General features: G+C 43.3%; 1 protein-coding gene across 1 annotated transcript in view; it reads left to right on the top strand.

Moving 5' to 3' along the window:
* The window catches only part of LOC139550049 (collagen alpha-1(VI) chain-like), an 85,090-nt gene that overhangs the window by 37,060 nt on the left and 27,410 nt on the right, over positions 1 to 20,620 (top strand). Inside the window, exons 19-24 of the mRNA XM_071360631.1 lie at positions 2,905 to 2,967; positions 4,238 to 4,300; positions 4,426 to 4,476; positions 4,799 to 4,834; positions 7,057 to 7,119; positions 19,892 to 19,957. Of these exons, the coding sequence (XP_071216732.1) occupies positions 2,905 to 2,967; positions 4,238 to 4,300; positions 4,426 to 4,476; positions 4,799 to 4,834; positions 7,057 to 7,119; positions 19,892 to 19,957 (342 nt within the window). The remainder of the gene's footprint in view (positions 1 to 2,904; positions 2,968 to 4,237; positions 4,301 to 4,425; positions 4,477 to 4,798; positions 4,835 to 7,056; positions 7,120 to 19,891; positions 19,958 to 20,620) is intronic.

Genomic DNA, 20,620 nt, shown 5'->3' with positions numbered 1-20,620 from the left:
CTCCCTCTCTCGCTCTCTCTCTGACTGTCTCTCTCACTTTCTCTCTCTCTCTCTCTCTCTCTCTCTCTCTGTCTCTCTCTCTCTCTCTCTCTCTCTCTCTCTCTCTCTCTCTCTCTCTCTCTCTCTGTCTGTCTGTCTGTCTGTCTCTCTCTCTGTCTCTCTCTGTCTCTCTCTGTCTCTCTCTCTCTCTCTCTCTCTCTCTCTCTCTCTCACTCTCTCTCTCTCTCTCTCTCTCTCTCTCTCTCTCTCTCTCTCTCTCTCTCTCTCTCTCTCTCTCTCTCTCTCTCTCTCTCTCTCTCTCTCTCTCTCTCTCTCTCTCTCTCTCTCTCTCTCTGTCTGTCTGTCTCTCTCCCTCTCTCGCTCTCTCTCTGACTGTCTCTCTCACTTTCTCTCTCTGTCTCTCTCTGTCTCTCTCTCTCTGTTTCTTTTTCTCTCTCTCACTCCCTCTCCCTCTTTTCTGTCTTTCTCTCTCTCACACACACACACACTTTCCCCTGACTTCGCCCTTCTAATGTGTGGCTGTGACCATCCAATAAGACAGGGCGTATTATGATAATTATAACCGTTAGAGCTGTTGAATATTAGTGTAACCGTAGAAACCAACCTACCTCTGTGATGTCGTGCCTCTCTCTGAATGGCTGCTTTGTGCTTTAGGTCCTCTCCTCATCAAAACCTAATGAACAGAACAAACATGAAATGAACCACACTCACACATCGGGGCTGTGGAAGCCATGACATTTTGTCAGCTGGTTATTGTCACGTAAAAGACTGCCGGTCTCACGGTAAACGACCGTTAACATAAACACGTGTAACATCTCCAGGCCACTGATGCAGAGCTTTGGAACACCTACATTTAAAAAGTCTAATAAATCATTTGAATAAACACCATCACAATACATTCATGATTTATTTTAGGTCTAAAGAAAATGTATTTCAGAAGAACAGAATATGAGTTGGTCTACTGTATGTTATCTGGCTATTCTCCATGATATAGACTGTAGGCTTGTTCATTTAGCAGACTAGATATGCTTGTTTTTTTGAAAGAACAATATAACTGAACTAACTGAAATAAAATAGAAAGGATATTTTTGTAGCGGCTATGTGGAGCGTAAAAGTTATTATTTGAAACAGGTCCTATACACTGGATTTAGAGTTATTTGGAAACTTAAATTGTGAACGATAGAACGTGTTATAAATCAGAGGATGTATGGGATGCATGGTGCCCCTACGGTAATACGGTCACCACAGCAACAGCCAGAGTCACACACGCATTTAACAAAAGGAAGTGAACCTGAACTAATCAGACTCTAATCTGAACTAATCAGACTCTAATCTGAACTAATAAGACTCTAATCTGAACTAATAAGACTCTAATCTGAACTAATAAGACTCTGATCTGAACTAATAAGACTCTAATCTGAACTAATAAGACTCTGATCTGAACTAATAAGACTCTAATCTGAACTAATCAGACTCTAATCTGAACTAATCAGACTCTAATCTGAACTAATCACTCTAATCTGAACTAATCACTAATCTGAACTAATATGAATCTGAACTAATCAGACTCTAATCTGAAACTAATAAGACTCTAATCTGAACTAATCAGACTCTACTCTGAAACTAACCAGACTCTAATCTGAAACTAATAAGACTCTAATCTGAACTAATCAGACTCTAATCTGAAACTAATCAAACTCTAATCTGAAACTAATCAGACTCTAATCTGAATTAATCAGACTCTAATCTGAAACTAATCAGACTCTAATCTGAACTAATCTGACTCTAATCTGAAACTAATCAGACTCTAATCTAACCTAATCTGACTCTAATCTGAAACTAATCAGACTCTAATCTGAAACTAATCAGACTCTAATCTGAATTAATCAGACTCTAATCTGAAACTAATCAGACTCTAATCTGAACTAATCAGACTCTAATCTGAAACTAATCAGACTCTAATCTGAAACTAATCAGGCTCTAATCTGAACTAATCTAACTCTAATCTGAACTAATCTGACTCTAATCTGAAACTAATCAGACTCTAATCTGAAACGAATCAGACTCTAATCTGAACTAATCACTCTAATCTGAACTAATCACTAATCTGAACTAATAAGAATCTGAACTAATCAGACTCTAATCTGAACTAATCAGACTCTATTCTGAACTAAAAAGACTCTAATCTGAACTAAAAAGACTCTAATCTGAAACTAATCAGACTCAAATCTGAACTAATCAGACTCTAATCTGAAACTAATAAAACTCTAATCTGAACTAATCTCACTCTAATCTGAAACGAATCAGACTCTAATCTGAAACTAATCAGACTCTAATCTAAACTAATCTGACTCTAATCTGAACTAATCTGACTCTAATCTGAAACTAATCAGACTCTAATCTGACCTAATCTGACTCTAATCTGAAACTAATCAGACTCTAATCTGAACTAATCAGACTCTAATCTGAATTAATCAGACTCTAATCTGAATTAATCAGACTCTAATCTGAAACTAATCAGACTCTAATCTGAAACTAATCAGACTCTAATCTGAACTAATCTGACTCTAATCTGAACTAATCAGACTCTGATCTGAACTAATCAGACTCTAATCTGAATTAATCAGACTCTAATCTAAAATTAATCAGACTATCATTGCGTCATTAGTGTTATAATTGTGTAATTTTCAATAATTGTATTGTGTTTGTGTGGAATTATACATGTATACTGTTTCTCTTCTATGTGTATACAGATATGTCATATGTTTATGTTTCCCGTGTGTGTGTGTGTGTGTGTGTGTGTGTGTGTGTGTGTGTGTGTGTGTGTGTGTGTGTGTGTGTGTGTGTGTGTGTGTGTGTGTGTGTGTGTGTGTGTGTGTGTGTGTGTGTGTGTGTGTGTTCCAGGGCGACATCGGCAGGGCGGGGTCTCCAGGATACAGAGGAGATGAGGGCGCCCCCGGGCCAGAGGTGAGACATCTAGTTAATGTATGTATTTATCTCACACACATTCATCACTGAGCTGGAAAAGTTTAACGCTTTGTCAAATCACTGAGCTGGGAAAGTCTATTAAGGCTTTGTAAAATCTTATTTTCCATCCGATATTGTGATATTGATCAAAGGGTGTGTTTAAATGTGGTCAGGTAGTCAGGAAGTCTCAGGGGAGAACGACTGCTCCCTGTCATTGAAGCCACCGAAGTTCTTGGCCGACCGCGGTACTGCAGGCATTGTTAGCAGAAAAACAGGATCCTGCATCATAGCGAATGGAAAAATGCAATGTTCAATCTTTGTGTTAATATAAAATGTTTCATAGACAATCACGGTACCAATAATTTCTTTTAATACACCAGATGTATGTCCTTGAACCGATTATATTAAAATCGCACACAGAATAAGTTAAAGATGATTTGGTTACTAATGGCAGCCTGCAGTACCCCGGTCGGCCTTCAACTTGAGTTACTCAAATAGAGGGGGCAGCACTGAGCTAGCCAATAACGTTACGTCCTGGAGTAGCTCAAACTTCACATGTTATATCGCCATTAGACGCCATCTTAACCGACTTCATTTGGCTTCAATGAGCTGTTGAGTCTTCATTGGACTGAATGGTGTCACGTGATCAATGGGATGAACATTGGGAAGTCTTCATTGGATAAAGTTCATCCATTAACCTCTGGCCTACATTTCCTGCATTATGTGTCTTATCTAAACTACATTTCCCATCTGTCTTCTATCTAAACTACATTTCCCATCTGTCTCTTATCTAAACTACATTTACCATCTGTCTCTTATCTAAACTACATTTCCCATCTGTCTCTTATCTGAAATACATTTCCCATCTGTCTTCTATCTAAACTACATTTCCCATCTGTCTCTTATCTAAACTACATTTACCATCTGTCTCTTATCTAAACTACATTTCCCATCTGTCTCTTATCTAAACTACATTTCCCATCGGTCTCTTATCTAAACTACATTTCCCATCGGTCTCTTATCTAAACTACATTTCCCATCGGTCTCTTATCTAAACTACATTTCCCATCGGTCTCTTATCTAAACTACATTTCCCATCTGTCTCTTATCTAAACTACATTTCCCATCTGTCTCCTATCTAAACTACATTTCCCATCTGTCTCCTATCTAAACTACATTTCCCATCTGTCTCCTATCTAAACTACATTTCCCATCTGTCTCGCATCTAAACTATTTTTCCCATCTGTCTCTCATCTCAACTATTTCCCAGGGCCCCAAAGGACCAAGAGGGATCAAAGGAGCTCCCGGAGACAGAGGCCAGATCGGAGCGAGGGTGAGAGAGAGCGAGAGGGGGATTGTGGGGGGCTGGAGGAGAGGGAGAGGACTGTGTACAGTGTGTGAGTAAGAAAGAGAGAAAGAAAGAGAGATGGCTGAAGTTTTCTGTCTCTTCTATTTCAGGGAGAAGATGGTGCGCCTGGAAATGGAACTGAGGGTTGCCATGGTTTCCAGGTACAATTGTGTGGCGTGATGTATTGTTGTTTGGGTTTATAATAATGTTTGTCTGTGCGGGTGTATATACAGTGTGTGTGTGTGTATATACAGTGTGTGTGTGTGCGTGTTGGTCTGTGTGTGTGTGCGTGCGGGTGTATGTACAGTGTGTGTGGGCGCGTTTGTGTGTGTTTTGTGTGGGTGTATATACAGTGTGTGTGTGTGCGCGTTTGTATGAGTGTGTGTGCGTGCGGGTGTATATGCAGTGTGTGTGTGTGTGTGTGTGTGTGTGTTGTTCGGCCGGCTCTCTCTCTCACGTGTGTTTGTCACTTTCCTCTCTCAGGGTTACCCCGGCCCACGAGGAGATACTGGAGCGCCGGTGAGTTCATGACCTTTCACCTTTAAGCTCTCACCTCTGACTCAGCACCAAGGCTGTGACTCACACTATCACAACTGGAACAATGAGTCATGGTGACTAGTGTTACTGGAACAATGAGTCATGGTGACTAGTGTTACTGGAACAATGAGTCATGGTGACTAGTGTTACTGGAACAATGAGTCATGATGACTAGTGTTACTGGAACAATGAGTCATGGTGACTAGTGTTACTGGAACAATGAGTCATGGTGACTAGTGTTACTGGAACAATGAGTCATGATGACTAGTGTTACTGGAACAATGAGTCATGGTGACTAGTGTTACTGGAACAATGAGTCATGGTGACTAGTGTTACTGGAACAATGAGTCATGGTGACTAGTGCTACTGAAACAATGAGTCATGATGACTAGTGTTACTGGAACAATGAGTCATGGTGACTAGTGTTACTGGAACAATGAGTCATGGTGACTAGTGTTACTGGAACAATGAGTCATGGTGACTAGTGCTACTGAAACAATGAGTCATGGTGACTAGTGTTACTGGAACAATGAGTCATGATGACTAGTGTTACTGGAACAATGAGTCATGATGACTAGTGTTACTGGAACAATGAGTCATGGTGACTAGTGTTACTGGAACAATGAGTCATGGTGACTAGTGTTACTGGAACAATGAGTCATGATGACTTGTGTTACTGAAACAATGAGTCATTGTTACTGGAACAATGAGTCATGATGACTAGTGTTACTGGAACAATGAGTCATGGTGACTAGTGTTACTGGAACAATGAGTCATGGTGACTAGTGTTACTGGAACAATGAGTCATGGTGACTAGTGTTACTGGAACAATGAGTCATGGTGACTAGTGTTACTGAAACAATGAGTCATGATGACTAGTGTTACTGAAACAATGAGTCATTGTTACTGGAACAATGAGTCATGGTGACTAGTGCTACTGGAACAATGAGTCATGGTGACTAGTGTTACTGGAACAATGAGTCATGATGACTAGTGTTACTGAAACAATGAGTCATTGTTACTGGAACAATGAGTCATGATGACTAGTGTTACTGGAACAATGAGTCATGGTGACTAGTGTTACTGGAACCATGAGGATCTGTTCCCAGTCTCTGACCATGAGAGACTGTTTCCAGTCCCTGACCATGAGGAACTGTTTCCAGTCCCTGACCATGAGAGACTGTTTCCAGTCCCTGACCATGAGGATCTGTTCCCAGTCCCTGACCATGAGGAACTGTTTCCAGTCCCTGACCATGAGGAACTGTTTCCAGTCCCTGACCATGAGAGACTGTTTCCAGTCACTGACCATGAGGAACTGTTTCCAGTCACTGACCATGAGGAACTGTTTCCAGTCACTGACCATGAGGAACTGTTTCCAGTCCCTGACCATGAGAGCCTGTTCCCAGTCCCTGACCATGAGAGACTGTTTCCAGTCCCTGACCATGAGAGACTGTTCTCAGTCCCTGACCATGAGGAACTGTTTCCAGTCCCTGACCATGAGAGCCTGTTCCCAGTCCCTGACCATGAGGAACTGTTTCCAGTCCCTGACCATGAGAGACTGTTTCCAGTCCCTGACCATGAGAGACTGTTTCCAGTCCCTGACCATGAGAGACTGTTTCCAGTCCCTGACCATGAGAGACTGTTCCCATTCCCTGACCATGAGGAACTGTTTCCAGTCCTTGACCATGAGGAACTGTTTCCAGTCCCTGACCATGAGAGACACTGAGACTTAGGTTGTGTCTGAAATGGCATGCTTTTCCCACGTAGTGCACTGCTCTGTGGACCAGAACCTTAAGTATGGAATAGGGTCCATTAATCTGTGGACCAGAACCTTAAGTATGGAATAGGGTCCATTAATCTGTGGACCAGAACCTTAAGTATGGAATAGGGTCCATTAATCTGTGGACCAGAACCTTAAGTATGGAATAGGGTCCATTAATCTGTGGACCAGAACCTTAAGTATGGAATAGGGTCCATTAATCTGTGGACCAGAACCTTAAGTATGGAATAGGGTCCATTAATCTGTGGACCAGAACCTTAAGTATGGAATAGGGTCCATTAATCTGTGTGTGGTGGGAAACAACCGTCTTTATCTCAGACATGATGATTGGCCAGATTTATTTGGTCTGGTCCGCTAGCTATTGGCTGATTCATCCAGAAGTTTCCATGACAATTGTCTCTGATCCCTGACCCGTGACCTTTAGGGCGGGAAGGGAACCCCAGGACCCAAAGGAGACGACGGAGAGCCTGGAGATGCTGGCCTGGACGTGAGTCACACCGTCTCTCGCTCTCTCTTTCCCTTTCTCCCTTCTCTCCCACCCTCTATCCACCCTCCATCTCTCTCTCTCTCTTTATATCTCTCTATTACTCTACGCAGCGCTCTGAAGTGAGACCAATATGATCGCATATGCGACATAACATTTAAATTTGCGACCAGGATTAGTGTTTTGGGAGCACTGTGCGACCAGGATTAGTGTTTTGGGAGCACTGTGCGACCAGGATTAGTATTTTGGGAGCACTGTGCGACCAGGATTAGTGTTTTGGGGGCACTGTGCGACCAGGACTAGTGTTTTGGGGGAACTGTGCGACCAGGATTAGTGTTTTGGGAGCACTGTGCGACCAGGATTAGTGTTTTGGGAGCACTGTGCGACCAGGATTAGTATTTTGGGAGCACTGTGCGACCAGGATTAGTGTTTTGGGAGCACTGTGCGACCAGGATTAGTGTTTTGGGGGCACTGTGCGACCAGGACTAGTGTTTTGGGGGAACTGTGCGACCAGGATTAGTGTTTTGGGAGCACTGTGCGACCAGGATTAGTGTTTTGGGGGCACTGTGCGACCAGGACTAGTGTTTTGGGAGAACTGTGCGACCAGGATTAGTATTTTGGGAGCACTGTGCGACCAGGATTAGTGTTTTGGGAGCACTGTGCGACCAGGATTAGTGTTTTGGGAGCACTGTGCGACCAGGATTCGTGTTTTGGGAGCACTGTGCGACCAGGACTAGTGTTTTGGGAGAACTGTGCGACCAGGATTAGTATTTTGGGAGCACTGTGCGACCAGGATTAGTGTTTTGGGGGCACTGTGCGACCAGGATTAGTGTTTTGGGGGCACTGTGCGACCAGGATTAGTGTTTTGGGAGCACTGTGCGACCAGGATTAGTGTTTTGGGGGCACTGTGCGACCAGGACTAGTGTTTTGGGAGAACTGTGCGATCAGGATTAGTGTTTTGGGAGCACTGTGCGACCAGGATTAGTGTTTTTGGAGCACTGTGCGACCAGGATTAGTGTTTTGGGAGCACTGTGCGACCAGGACTAGTGTTTTGGGAGCACTGTGCGACCAGGATTAGTGTTTTGGGAGCACTGTGCGACCAGGATTAGTGTTTTGGGAGCACTGTGCGACCAGGATTAGTGTTTTGGGAGCACTGTGCGACCAGGATTAGTGTTTTGGGAGCGCTGTGCGACCAGGATTAGTGTTTTGGGAGCGCTGTGCGACCAGGAAAACAATCTCCCAGATAGTAGTTGTTGTAATGACGAGGCTTCGCTGTACCTTAGTTTCAAAGTGCCCTAGAGAAAAAGTGAGTGCAGATTCGATAGCGTCATGGTTGTGCCCAATGGATTATATATACACAAGATGACTGACAAGGGGCACTGCTTTGAAGCCACCATGCCTCCATCTTGGCTCTCCCCCACCATTGTATTGAAGCCACCATGCCTCCATCTTGGCTCTCCCCCACCATTGTATTGAAGCCACCGTGCCTCCATCTTGGCTCTCCCTTCACCATTGTATTGAAGCCACCTTGCCTCCATCTTGGCTCTCCCCTCACCATTGTATTGAAGCCACCTTGCCTCCATCTTGGCTCTCCCCTCACCATTGTATTGAAGCCACCGTGCCTCCATCTTGGCTCTCCCCTCACCATTGTATTGAAGCCACCTTGCCTCCATCTTGGCTCTCCCCTCACCATTGTATTGAAGCCACTGTGCCTCCATCTTGGCTCTCCCCTCACCATTGTATTGAAGCCACCATGCCTCCATCTTGGCTCTCCCCTCACCATTGTATTGAAGCCACCATGCCTCCATCTTGGCTCTCCCCTCACCATTGTATTGAAGCCACCGTGCCTCCATCTTGGCTCTCCCCTCACCATTGTATTGAAGCCACCGTGCCTCCATCTTGGCTCTCCCCTCACCATTGTATTGAAGCCACCATGCCTCCATCTTGGCTCTCCCCTCACCATTGTATTGAAGCCACCGTGCCTCCATCTTGGCTCTCCCCTCACCATTGTATTGAAGCCACTGTGCCTCCATCTTGGCTCTCCCCCACCATTGTATTGAAGCCACTGTGCCTCCATCTTGGCTCTCCCCCACCATTGTATTGAAGCCACCGTGCCTCCATCTTGGCTCTCCCCTCACCATTGTATTGAAGCCACCGTGCCTCCATCTTGGCTCTCCCCTCACCATTGTATTGAAGCCACCGTGCCTCCATCTTGGCTCTCCCCTCACCATTGTATTGAAGCCACCATGCCTCCATCTTGGCTCTCCCCTCACCATTGTATTGAAGCCACCGTGCCTCCATCTTGGCTCTCCCCTCACCATTGTATTGAAGCCACTGTGCCTCCATCTTGGCTCTCCCCCACCATTGTATTGAAGCCACTGTGCCTCCATCTTGGCTCTCCCCCACCATTGTATTGAAGCCACCGTGCCTCCATCTTGGCTCTCCCCTCACCATTGTATTGAAGCCACCGTGCCTCCATCTTGGCTCTCCCCTCACCATTGTATTGAAGCCACCGTGCCTCCATCTTGGCTCTCCCCTCACCATTGTAAAGAATACGTTGGAAGCTATAGAAATCCATTTATTAATGTCTACATTTATTCTATTACAGACACCTTAAACACAAACAACTATGAGAAGTAAACAAACTATGAGAAGTAAACAAACAACTATGAGAAGTAGGTATTGTTCTAAAGCCAATGCTCTGACCAACTACAGTAGCTATGTTGGTCTATTGTTCTTCAAACAACGTGTAGGCAAACCTTCTCAAACAGCCTAACTCCTACTCAGAGTGGAGGAGCTCCCACAATAAGGGGATTTGTACCGCATACAAGTTAAAAATATTGGACTCTTCACACACCCCGTTAATCCCATTCCATTACCTTTTCAAGCTGTTTTTTAATTGTATGAAAGCAACCTTTGCTTTTATACTTACAAGACCATCATGCTTGTTTGAGCTGTGTTGTCTTGTAGTAAGGTGGTGCCTGCCTTTATTTCCTTAACCCTTTTTCTTTTGCGTTTTGCGAATTGCGTTTTTGAGATCAGAGCTAGCCAAGCCGCATGGGCACATTTGTGACCTACCGGCTTGATTTGGCCTTATGTAGAAAAATTTGAAGGGCCTCCTGAGTGGCGCAGTGGTCCAAGGCACTACAGACCCGGGTTCGATCCCTGGCTGTGTCACAACCGGCCGTGACCGGGAGTCCCATAGGGTGGCGCACAATTGTCCCATCGTCATCTGGGTTTGGCCGGGGGGGGCTTTGCTTGGCTCATCGCGCTCTAGACACTCCTTGTGGCAGGCCGGGCACCTGCACTCTGACACATTGGTGCAACTGGCTTCTGGGTTAAGGGGGCGGGTGTTAAGAAGTGCAGTTTGGCGGGTCATGTTCCGTAGGACTCATGACTCGACCTTCGTCTTTCCCGACCCCGTTGGGAAGTTGCCGTGATGACACAAGATCGCAATTGGATATCACGAAATTGGGGTAAATCACTGATCTATAGATGATGTCAGGGTTATAATTAAATCAAAGTGTATTTGTCATATCCACCGAATAAAACAGGTGTAGACTTTACAGTGAAATGCTTATTACAAGCCCTTGACCAACAATACAGTTTAAAAGCAAGCAGTAACACAATAAACAGGGAGTACAGGTAGTAATGAGGCTATATACAGGGGTACCAGGTAGTAATGAGGCTATATACAGGGGTACCAGGTAGTAATGAGACTATATACAGGGGTACCAGGTAGTAATGAGGCTATATACAGGGGTACCGGGTAGTAATGAGGCTATGTACAGGGGGTACCAGGTAGTAATGAGGCTATATACAGGGGTACCAGTTAGTAATGAGGCTATATACAGGGGGTACCAGGTAGTAATGAGGCTATATACAGGGGTACCAGGTAGTAATGAGACTATATACAGGGGTACCAGGTAGTAATGAGGCTGAATACAGGGGTACCAGTTAGTAATGAGGCTATATACAGGGGGTACCAGGTAGTAATGAGGCTATATACAGGGGTACCAGGTAGTAATGAGGCTATATACAGGGGTACCAGGTAGTAATGAGGCTATATACAGGGGTACCGGGTAGTAATGAGGCTATATACAGGGGGTACCAGGTAGTAATGAGGCTATATACAGGGGTACCAGTTAGTAATGAGGCTATATACAGGGGGTACCAGGTAGTAATGAGGCTATATACAGTGGTACCAGGTAGTAATGAGGCTATATACAGGGGTACCAGGTAGTAATGAGGCTATATACAGGGGTACCAGGTAGTAATGAGGCTATATACAGGGAGTACAGGTTAGTAATGAGGCTATATACAGGGGTACCAGGTAGTAATGAGGCTATATACAGGGGTACCAGGTAGTAATGAGGCTATATACAGGGAGTACAGGTTAGTAATGAGGCTATATACAGTGGTACCAGGTAGTAATGAGGCTATATACAGGGGTACCAGGTAGTAATGAGGCTATATACAGGGGTACCAGGTAGTAATGAGGCTATATACAGGGAGTACAGGTTAGTAAATATGATATATACAGGGAGTACAGGTTAGTGATGAGGCTATATACAGGGGTACCAGGTAGTAATGAGGCTATTTACAGGGAGTACAGGTTAGTAATGAGGCTATTTACAGGGAGTACAGGTTAGTAAATATGATATATACAGGTAGTGCAGGTTAGTAATGAGGCTATATACAGGGAGTACAGGTTAGTAATGAGGCTATTTACAGGGAGTACAGGTTAGTAAATATGATATATACAGGTAGTGCAGGTTAGTAATGAGGCTATATACAGGGAGTACAGGTTAGTGATGAGGCTATATACAGGTAGTACAGGTTAGTAATGAGGCTATATACAGGGAGTACAGGTTAGTAATGAGGCTATTTACAGGGGTACCAGGTAGTAATGAGGCTATATACAGGGGTACCAGGTAGTAATGAGGCTATATACAGGGATTACAGGTTAGTAATGAGGCTATTTACAGGGGTACCAGGTAGTAATGAGGCTATATACAGGGGTACCAGGTAGTAATGAGGCTATATACAGGGGTACCAGGTAGTAATGAGGCTATATACAGGGGTACCGGGTAGTAATGAGGCTATATACAGGGGGTACCAGGTAGTAAGGAGACTATATACAGGGGGTACCAGGTAGTAATGAGGCTATATACAGGGAGTACAGGTTAGTAATGAGGCTATATACAGGGGTACCAGGTAGTAATGAGGCTATATACAGGGGTACCGGGTAGTAATGAGGCTATATACAGGGGGTACCAGGTAGTAAGGAGACTATATACAGGGGTACCAGGTAGTAAGGAGACTATATACAGGGGTACCAGGTAGTAATGAGGCTATATACAGGGGTACCAGGTAGTAATGAGGCTATATACAGGGGGTACCAGGTAGTAATGATGCTATATACAGGGGTACCAGGTAGTAATGAGGCTATATACAGGGGGTACCAGGTAGTAAGGAGACTATATACAGGGGTACCAGGTAGTAATGAGACTATTTACAGGGAGTACAGGTTAGTAAATATGATATATACAGGGAGTACAGGTTAGTAAATATGATATATACAGGGAGTACAGGTTAGTAAATATGATATATACAGGGAGTACAGGTTAGTAAATATGATATATACAGGGAGTACAGGTTAGTAAATATCATATATACAGGTAGTACAGGTTAGTGATGAGGCTATTTACAGGGAGTACAGGTTAGTAAATATGATATATACAGGGAGTACAGGTTAGTAAATATGATATATACAGGTAGTACAGGTTAGTAAATATGATATATACAGGGAGTACAGGTTAGTAAATATCATATATACAGGGAGTACAGGTTAGTAAATATGATATATACAGGTAGTACAGGTTAGTGATGAGGCTATATACAGGTAGTACAGGTTAGTAAATATGATATATACAGGGAGTACAGGTTAGTAATGAGGCTATTTACAGGGAGTACAGGTTAGTAAATATGATATATACAGGGAGTACAGGTTAGTAAATATGATATATACAGGGAGTACAGGTTAGTAAATATGATATATACAGGGAGTACAGGTTAGTAAATATCATATATACAGGGAGTACAGGTTAGTAAATATGATATATACAGGTAGTACAGGTTAGTGATGAGGCTATTTACAGGGAGTACAGGTTAGTAAATATGATATATACAGGGAGTACAGGTTAGTAAATATGATATATACAGGGAGTACAGGTTAGTAAATATGATATATACAGGGAGTACAGGTTAGTAAATATGATATATACAGGGAGTACAGGTTAGTGATGAGGCTATATACAGGTAGTGCAGGTTAGTAAATATGATATATACAGGGAGTACAGGTTAGTAAATATGATATATACAGGGAGTACAGGTTAGTGATGAGGCTATATACAGGGAGTACAGGTTAGTAATGAGGCTATTTACAGGGAGTACAGGTTAGTAAATATGATATATACAGGTAGTACAGGTTAGTGATGAGGCTATTTACAGGGAGTACAGGTTAGTAAATATGATATATACAGGGAGTACAGGTTAGTAAATATGATATATACAGGGAGTACAGGTTAGTAAATATGATATATACAGGGAGTACAGGTTAGTAAATATGATATATACAGGGAGTACAGGTTAGTGATGAGGCTATATACAGGTAGTGCAGGTTAGTAAATATGATATATACAGGGAGTACAGGTTAGTAAATATGATATATACAGGGAGTACAGGTTAGTGATGAGGCTATATACAGGTAGTGCAGGTTAGTAAATATGATATATACAGGGAGTACAGGTTAGTAAATATGATATATACAGGTAGTACAGGTTAGTGATGAGGCTATATACAGGTAGTGCAGGTTAGTAAATATGATATATACAGGGAGTACAGGTTAGTAATGAGGCTATATACAGGGAGTACAGGTTAGTAAATATGTTATATACAGGGAGTACAGGTTAGTAAATATGATATATACAGGGAGTACAGGTTAGTAAATATGATATATACAGGGAGTACAGGTTAGTGATGAGGCTATATACAGGTAGTGCAGGTTAGTAATGAGGCTATATACAGGGAGTACAGGTTAGTAATGAGGCTATTTACAGGGAGTACAGGTTAGTAATGAGGCTATATACAGGGGTACAGGTTAGTAATGAGGCTATATACAGAGAGTACAGGTTAGTAATGAGGCTATATACAGGGGTACCAGGTAGTAATGAGGCTATATACAGAGAGTACAGGTTAGTAATGAGGCTATATACAGGGGTACCAGGTAGTAATGAGGCTATATACAGGGGGTACCAGGTAGTAATGAGGCTATATACAGGGGTACCAGTTAGTAATGAGGCTATATACAGGGAGTACAGGTAGTAGTGAGGCTATATACAGGGGGTACCAGGTAGTAATGAGGCTATATACAGGGAGTACAGGTAGTAGTGAGGCTATATACAGGGGTACCAGGTAGTAATGAGGCTATATACAGGGGGTACCAGGTTAGTAATGAGGCTATGTACATTGTGTACAAGTTAGTAACGAGGCTATACACACACACACACACACACACACACACACACACACACACACACACACACACACACACACACACACACACACACACACACACACACACACACACACACACACACACACACACACACATTATATTACCATGCTTAGCACACACGCGCACACACACACACACACACACATACGCACACATACATACATACACGCACACACTCAGACACTCAGACATGTGTTTGTTAAGCATATTGAGGCGAATGTTTTATGTGTCTGGGACTGTTAAAGTTTGGAATGTGTGGTGAGCAGTGTGTGTGTTAGGGAGGAGGTGTCTAACTATTCTTGGACCAGATGTCTCCACAAGAATAGCAAACAAACAAACATTTAACCATCTGGGGACATTTTGTTTGTCCCCACAAGGTCAAATGCTATTTCTAGGGTTAAGGTTGGAATTAATGATGGGGTTAGAATTAAGGGAGGAGGTACACCTTGTTCTGGTATATTATGGTACAACTTGTTCTGGTAAATTGTGGTACAACTTGTTCTGGTAAATTATGGTATAGTTTTGACTTTGTTCTGGTACGTTATGGTACACCTTGTTCTGGTACTTTATGGTACACCTTGTTCTGGTAAATTATGGTGTAGTATAGACCTTGTTCTGGTACATTATGGTACACCTTGTTCTGGTACATTATGGTACACCTTGTTTTGGTATATTATGGTATAATATACACCGTGTTCTGGTACAAATCAAATCAAATGTATTTATATAGCCCTTCTTACATCAGCTGATATCTCAAAGTGCTGTACAGAAACCCAGCCTAAAACCCCAAACAGCAAGCAATGCAGGTGTAGAAGCACGGTGGCTAGGAAAAACTCCCTAGAAAGGCCAAAACCTAGGAAGAAACCTAGAGAGGAACCAGGCTATGAGGGGTGGCCAGTCCTCTTCTGGTATATTATGGCCTTCTTCTGGTATATTATGGTACACTTTGTTCTGGTACGTTATGGTACACCTTGTTCTGGTACGTTATGGTACACCTTGTTCTGGTATATTATGGTACAACTTGTTCTGGTACATTATGGTACAACTTGTTCTGGTACATTATGGTACACCTTGTTGTGGTATAGTATGGTATAACATAGACCTTGTTCTGTTGTAGTATGGTATAATATACACCTTGTTATGGTATAGTATGGTATAATATACACCGTGTTATGGTATAGTATGGTATAATATACACCTTGTTGTGGTATAGTATGGTATATTATACACCTTGTTCTGGTATAGTATGGTATAATATACACCTTGTTCTGGTATAGTATGGTATAATATACACCTTGTTCTGGTATAGTATGGTATAATATACACCTTGTTCTGGTATAGTATGGTATAATATACACCTTGTTCTGGTATAGTATGGTATAATATACACCTTGTTCTGGTATAGTATGGTATAATATACACCTTGTTGTGGTATAGTATGGTATAATAGACACCTTGTTATGGTATAGTATGGTATATAATACACCTTGTTCTGGTATAGTATGGTATAATATACACCTTGTTGTGGTATAGTATGGTATAATATACACCTTGTTGTGGTATAGTATGGTATATAATACACCTTGTTCTGGTATAGTATGGTATAATATACACCTTGTTATGGTATAGTATGGTATAATATACACCTTGTTCTGGTATAGTATGGTATAATATACACCTTGTTATGGTATAGTATGGTATAATATACACCTTGTTGTGGTATAGTATGGTATAATATACACCTTGTTGTGGTATAGTATGGTATAATATACACCTTGTTCTGGTATAGTATGGTATAATGTACACCTTGTTCTGGTATAGTATGGTATAATGTACACCTTGTTGTGGTGCATTGTGGTTCACCTTGTTGTGGTACTATGTGTTTTCTTCAGCCAGGGTAAGGGATCCCCCCCTGGGATTGATAACACATCTGGTTACCATTATCTGCATTCCATAGGATGTACAGAGGGGGAGTTCCTACAACATAGTGTTCAGACAAAGGGTTACTGAATCCTCTTTTCCACGACCGGTTCTTAAATATTTTCAAGTCTTTGTGCTTTGTTCTCAAATATCTTAGACCACCTATTGGAGACCTTTCATCGTCCTGTCTAAACGCTTCACTCTCTTTTACTTTCTGACACCACTTTCACTCAAGTCTGTCTACCTGTGTGTGTTACCTTCTCTGTCTACCTGTGTGTGTTACTTGTCTGTCTACCTGTGTGTGTTACTTGTCTCTCTACCTGTGTGTGTTACCTTGTCTGTCTACCTGTGTGTGTTACCTTCTCTGTCTACCTGTGTGTGTTACCTTGTCTGTCTACCTGTGTGTGTTACCTTGTCTGTCTACCTGTGTGTTACCTTGTCTGTCTACCTGTGTGTGTTACCTTGTCTGTCAACCTGTGTGTGTTACCTTGTCTGTCTACCTGTGTGTGTTACCTTGTCTGTCTACCTGTGTGTGTTACCTTGTCTGTCTACCTGTGTGTGTGTTACCTTGTCTGTCTACCTGTGTGTTACCTTGTCTGTCTACCTGTGTGTGTTACCTTGTCTGTCTACCTGTGTGTGTTACCTTGTCTGTCTACCTGTGTGTGTTACCTTGTCTGTCTACCTGTGTGTGTTACCTTGTCTGTCTACCTGTGTGTGTTACCTTGTCTGTCTACCTGTGTGTGTTACCTTGTCTGTCTACCTGTGTGTGTTACCTTGTCTCTCTACCTGTGTGTGTTACCTTGTCTCTCTACCTGTGTGTGTTACCTTGTCTGTCTACCTGTGTGTGTTACCTTGTCTGTCTACCTGTGTGTGTTACCTTGTCTGTCTACCTGTGTGTGTTACCTTGTCTGTCTACCTGTGTGTGTTACCTTGTCTGTCTACCTGTGTGTGTGTTACCTTGTCTGTCTACCTGTGTGTTACCTTGTCTGTCTACCTGTGTGTGTTACCTTGTCTGTCTACCTGTGTGTGTTACCTTGTCTGTCTACCTGTGTGTGTTACCTTGTCTCTCTACCTGTGTGTGTTACCTTGTCTGTCTACCTGTGTGTGTTACCTTGTCTGTCTACCTGTGTGTTACCTTGTCTGTCTACCTGTGTGTGTTACCTTGTCTCTCTACCTGTGTGTGTTACCTTGTCTGTCTACCTGTGTGTGTTACCTTGTCTGTCTACCTGTGTGTGTTACCTTGTCTGTCTACCTGTGTGTGTTACTTGTCTGTCTACCTGTGTGTGTTACCTTGTCTCTCTACCTGTGTGTGTTGCCTTGTCTGTCTACCTGTGTGTGTGTTACTTGTCTGTCTACCTGTGTGTGTTGCCTTGTCTGTCTACCTGTGTGTGTGTTACTTGTCTGTCTACCTGTGTGTGTTACCTTGTCTCTCTACCTGTGTGTGTTACCTTGTCTGTCTACCTGTGTGTGTGTTACCTTGTCTGTCTACCTGTGTGTGTTACCTTGTCTGTCTACCTGTGTGTGTTACTTGTCTGTCTACCTGTGTGTGTTACCTTGTCTCTCTACCTGTGTGTGTTGCCTTGTCTGTCTACCTGTGTGTGTGTTACCTTGTCTGTCAACCTGTGTGTGTTACCTTGTCTCTCTACCTGTGTGTGTTACCTTGTCTGTCTACCTGTGTGTGTTACCTTGTCTCTCTACCTGTGTGTGTTGCCTTGTCTGTCTACCTGTGTGTGTGTTACTTGTCTGTCTACCTGTGTGTGTTGCCTTGTCTGTCTACCTGTGTGTGTGTTACTTGTCTGTCTACCTGTGTGTGTTACCTTCTCTCTCTACCTGTGTGTGTTACCTTGTCTGTCTACCTGTGTGTGTGTTACCTTGTCTGTCTACCTGTGTGTGTTACCTTGTCTGTCTACCTGTGTGTGTTACTTGTCTGTCTACCTGTGTGTGTTACCTTGTCTCTCTACCTGTGTGTGTTGCCTTGTCTGTCTACCTGTGTGTGTGTTACTTGTCTGTCTACCTGTGCGTGTTACCTTGTCTCTCTACCTGTGTGTGTTACTTGTCTGTCTACCTGTGTGTGTTACCTTGTCTCTCTACCTGTGTGTGTTACCTTGTCTGTCTACCTGTGTGTGTTACCTTGTCTGTCTACCTGTGTGTGTGTTACCTTGTCTGTCTACCTGTGTGTGTTACCTTGTCTGTCTACCTGTGTGTGTTACCTTGTCTCTCTACCTGTGTGTGTTACCTTGTCTGTCTACCTGTGTGTGTGTTACTTGTCTGTCTACCTGTGTGTGTTACCTTGTCTCTCTACCTGTGTGTTACCTTGTCTGTCTACCTGTGTGTGTTACCTTGTCTGTCTACCTGTGTGTGTTACCTTGTCTCTCTACCTGTGTGTGTTACCTTGTCTGTCTACCTGTGTGTGTTACCTTGTCTCTCTACCTGTGTGTGTTACCTTGTCTCTCTACCTGTGTGTGTTACCTTGTCTGTCTACCTGTGTGTGTTACCTTCTCTGTCTACCTGTGTGTGTTACCTTGTCTGTCTACCTGTGTGTGTTACCTTGTCTCTCTACCTGTGTGTGTTACCTTGTCTCTCTACCTGTGTGTGTTACCTTCTCTGTCTACCTGTGTGTGTTACCTTGTCTGTCTACCTGTGTGTGTTACCTTGTCTCTCTACCTGTGTGTGTTACCTTGTCTGTCTACCTGTGTGTGTGTTACTTGTCTGTCTACCTGTGTGTGTTACCTTGTCTCTCTACCTGTGTGTGTTACTTGTCTGTCTACCTGTGTGTGTTACCTTGTCTCTCTACCTGTGTGTGTTACCTTGTCTGTCTACCTGTGTGTGTTACCTTGTCTGTCTACCTGTGTGTGTGTTACCTTGTCTGTCTACCTGTGTGTGTTACCTTGTCTGTCTACCTGTGTGTGTTACCTTGTCTCTCTACCTGTGTGTTACCTTGTCTGTCTACCTGTGTGTGTGTTACTTGTCTGTCTACCTGTGTGTGTTACCTTGTCTCTCTACCTGTGTGTTACCTTGTCTGTCTACCTGTGTGTGTTACCTTGTCTGTCTACCTGTGTGTGTTACCTTGTCTCTCTACCTGTGTGTGTTACCTTGTCTCTCTACCTGTGTGTGTTACCTTGTCTCTCTACCTGTGTGTGTTACCTTGTCTCTCTACCTGTGTGTGTTACCTTCTCTGTCTACCTGTGTGTGTTACCTTGTCTGTCTACCTGTGTGTGTTACCTTGTCTGTCTACCTGTGTGTGTTACTAAGTCTCTTGTGTGTTTCTCCCTGCAGAACGACTCCCCTGGACTTCCAGGGAACAAAGGAGGCAAAGGACACAGAGGACCTGAAGGCAACCCGGTGAGTTAGAGAGAGAGAGAGAGAGATGCCAAAAGTTGACCATAGAGAAGAGTCCCTTCAGCCAGCTGGTTCTGAGGCTCAGTTCACTAACCCAAACCAATCCAGCAAAGCCTCAGGACAGCCCTCAGAAAATCTGGCCAAACCCAATCACAGTAAACTTCAATGCTATTTGTCTCTAAACAGAAGTATATGGTGACCACTGTGACTGATAGAAAACTGAGGAAAACATTGACTAGGTACAGACTCAGTGAGCACAGTCTGGCTGTAGAGATCGGTCATCACAGACAGATCTGGCTACCCAGAGAGCACAGCCTGGCTATAGAGACCGGTCATCACAGACAGATCTGGCTACCCAGAGAGCACAGCCTGGCTATAGAGACCGGTCATCACAGACAGATCTGGCTACCCAGAGAGTACAGCCTGGCCATAGAAACCGGTCATCACAGACAGATCTGGCTACCCAGAGAGCACAGTCTGACTGTAGAGATCGGTCATCACAGACAGATCTGGCTACCCAGAGAGCACAGCCTGGCTATAGAGACCGGTCATCACAGACAGATCTGGCTACCCAGAGAGCACAGTCTGACTGTAGAGATCGGTCATCACAGACAGATCTGGCTACCCAGAGAGGACAGTCTGGCTATAGAGACCAGTCATCACAGA

This window comes from Salvelinus alpinus, chromosome 23 (genome assembly GCF_045679555.1).
Source record: "Salvelinus alpinus chromosome 23, SLU_Salpinus.1, whole genome shotgun sequence".
NCBI classification, from domain to species: domain Eukaryota; kingdom Metazoa; phylum Chordata; class Actinopteri; order Salmoniformes; family Salmonidae; genus Salvelinus; species Salvelinus alpinus.
The sequence above is the reverse complement of the archived record's forward strand: the minus strand, read 5'-3'. Positions and strand labels throughout refer to the sequence as shown.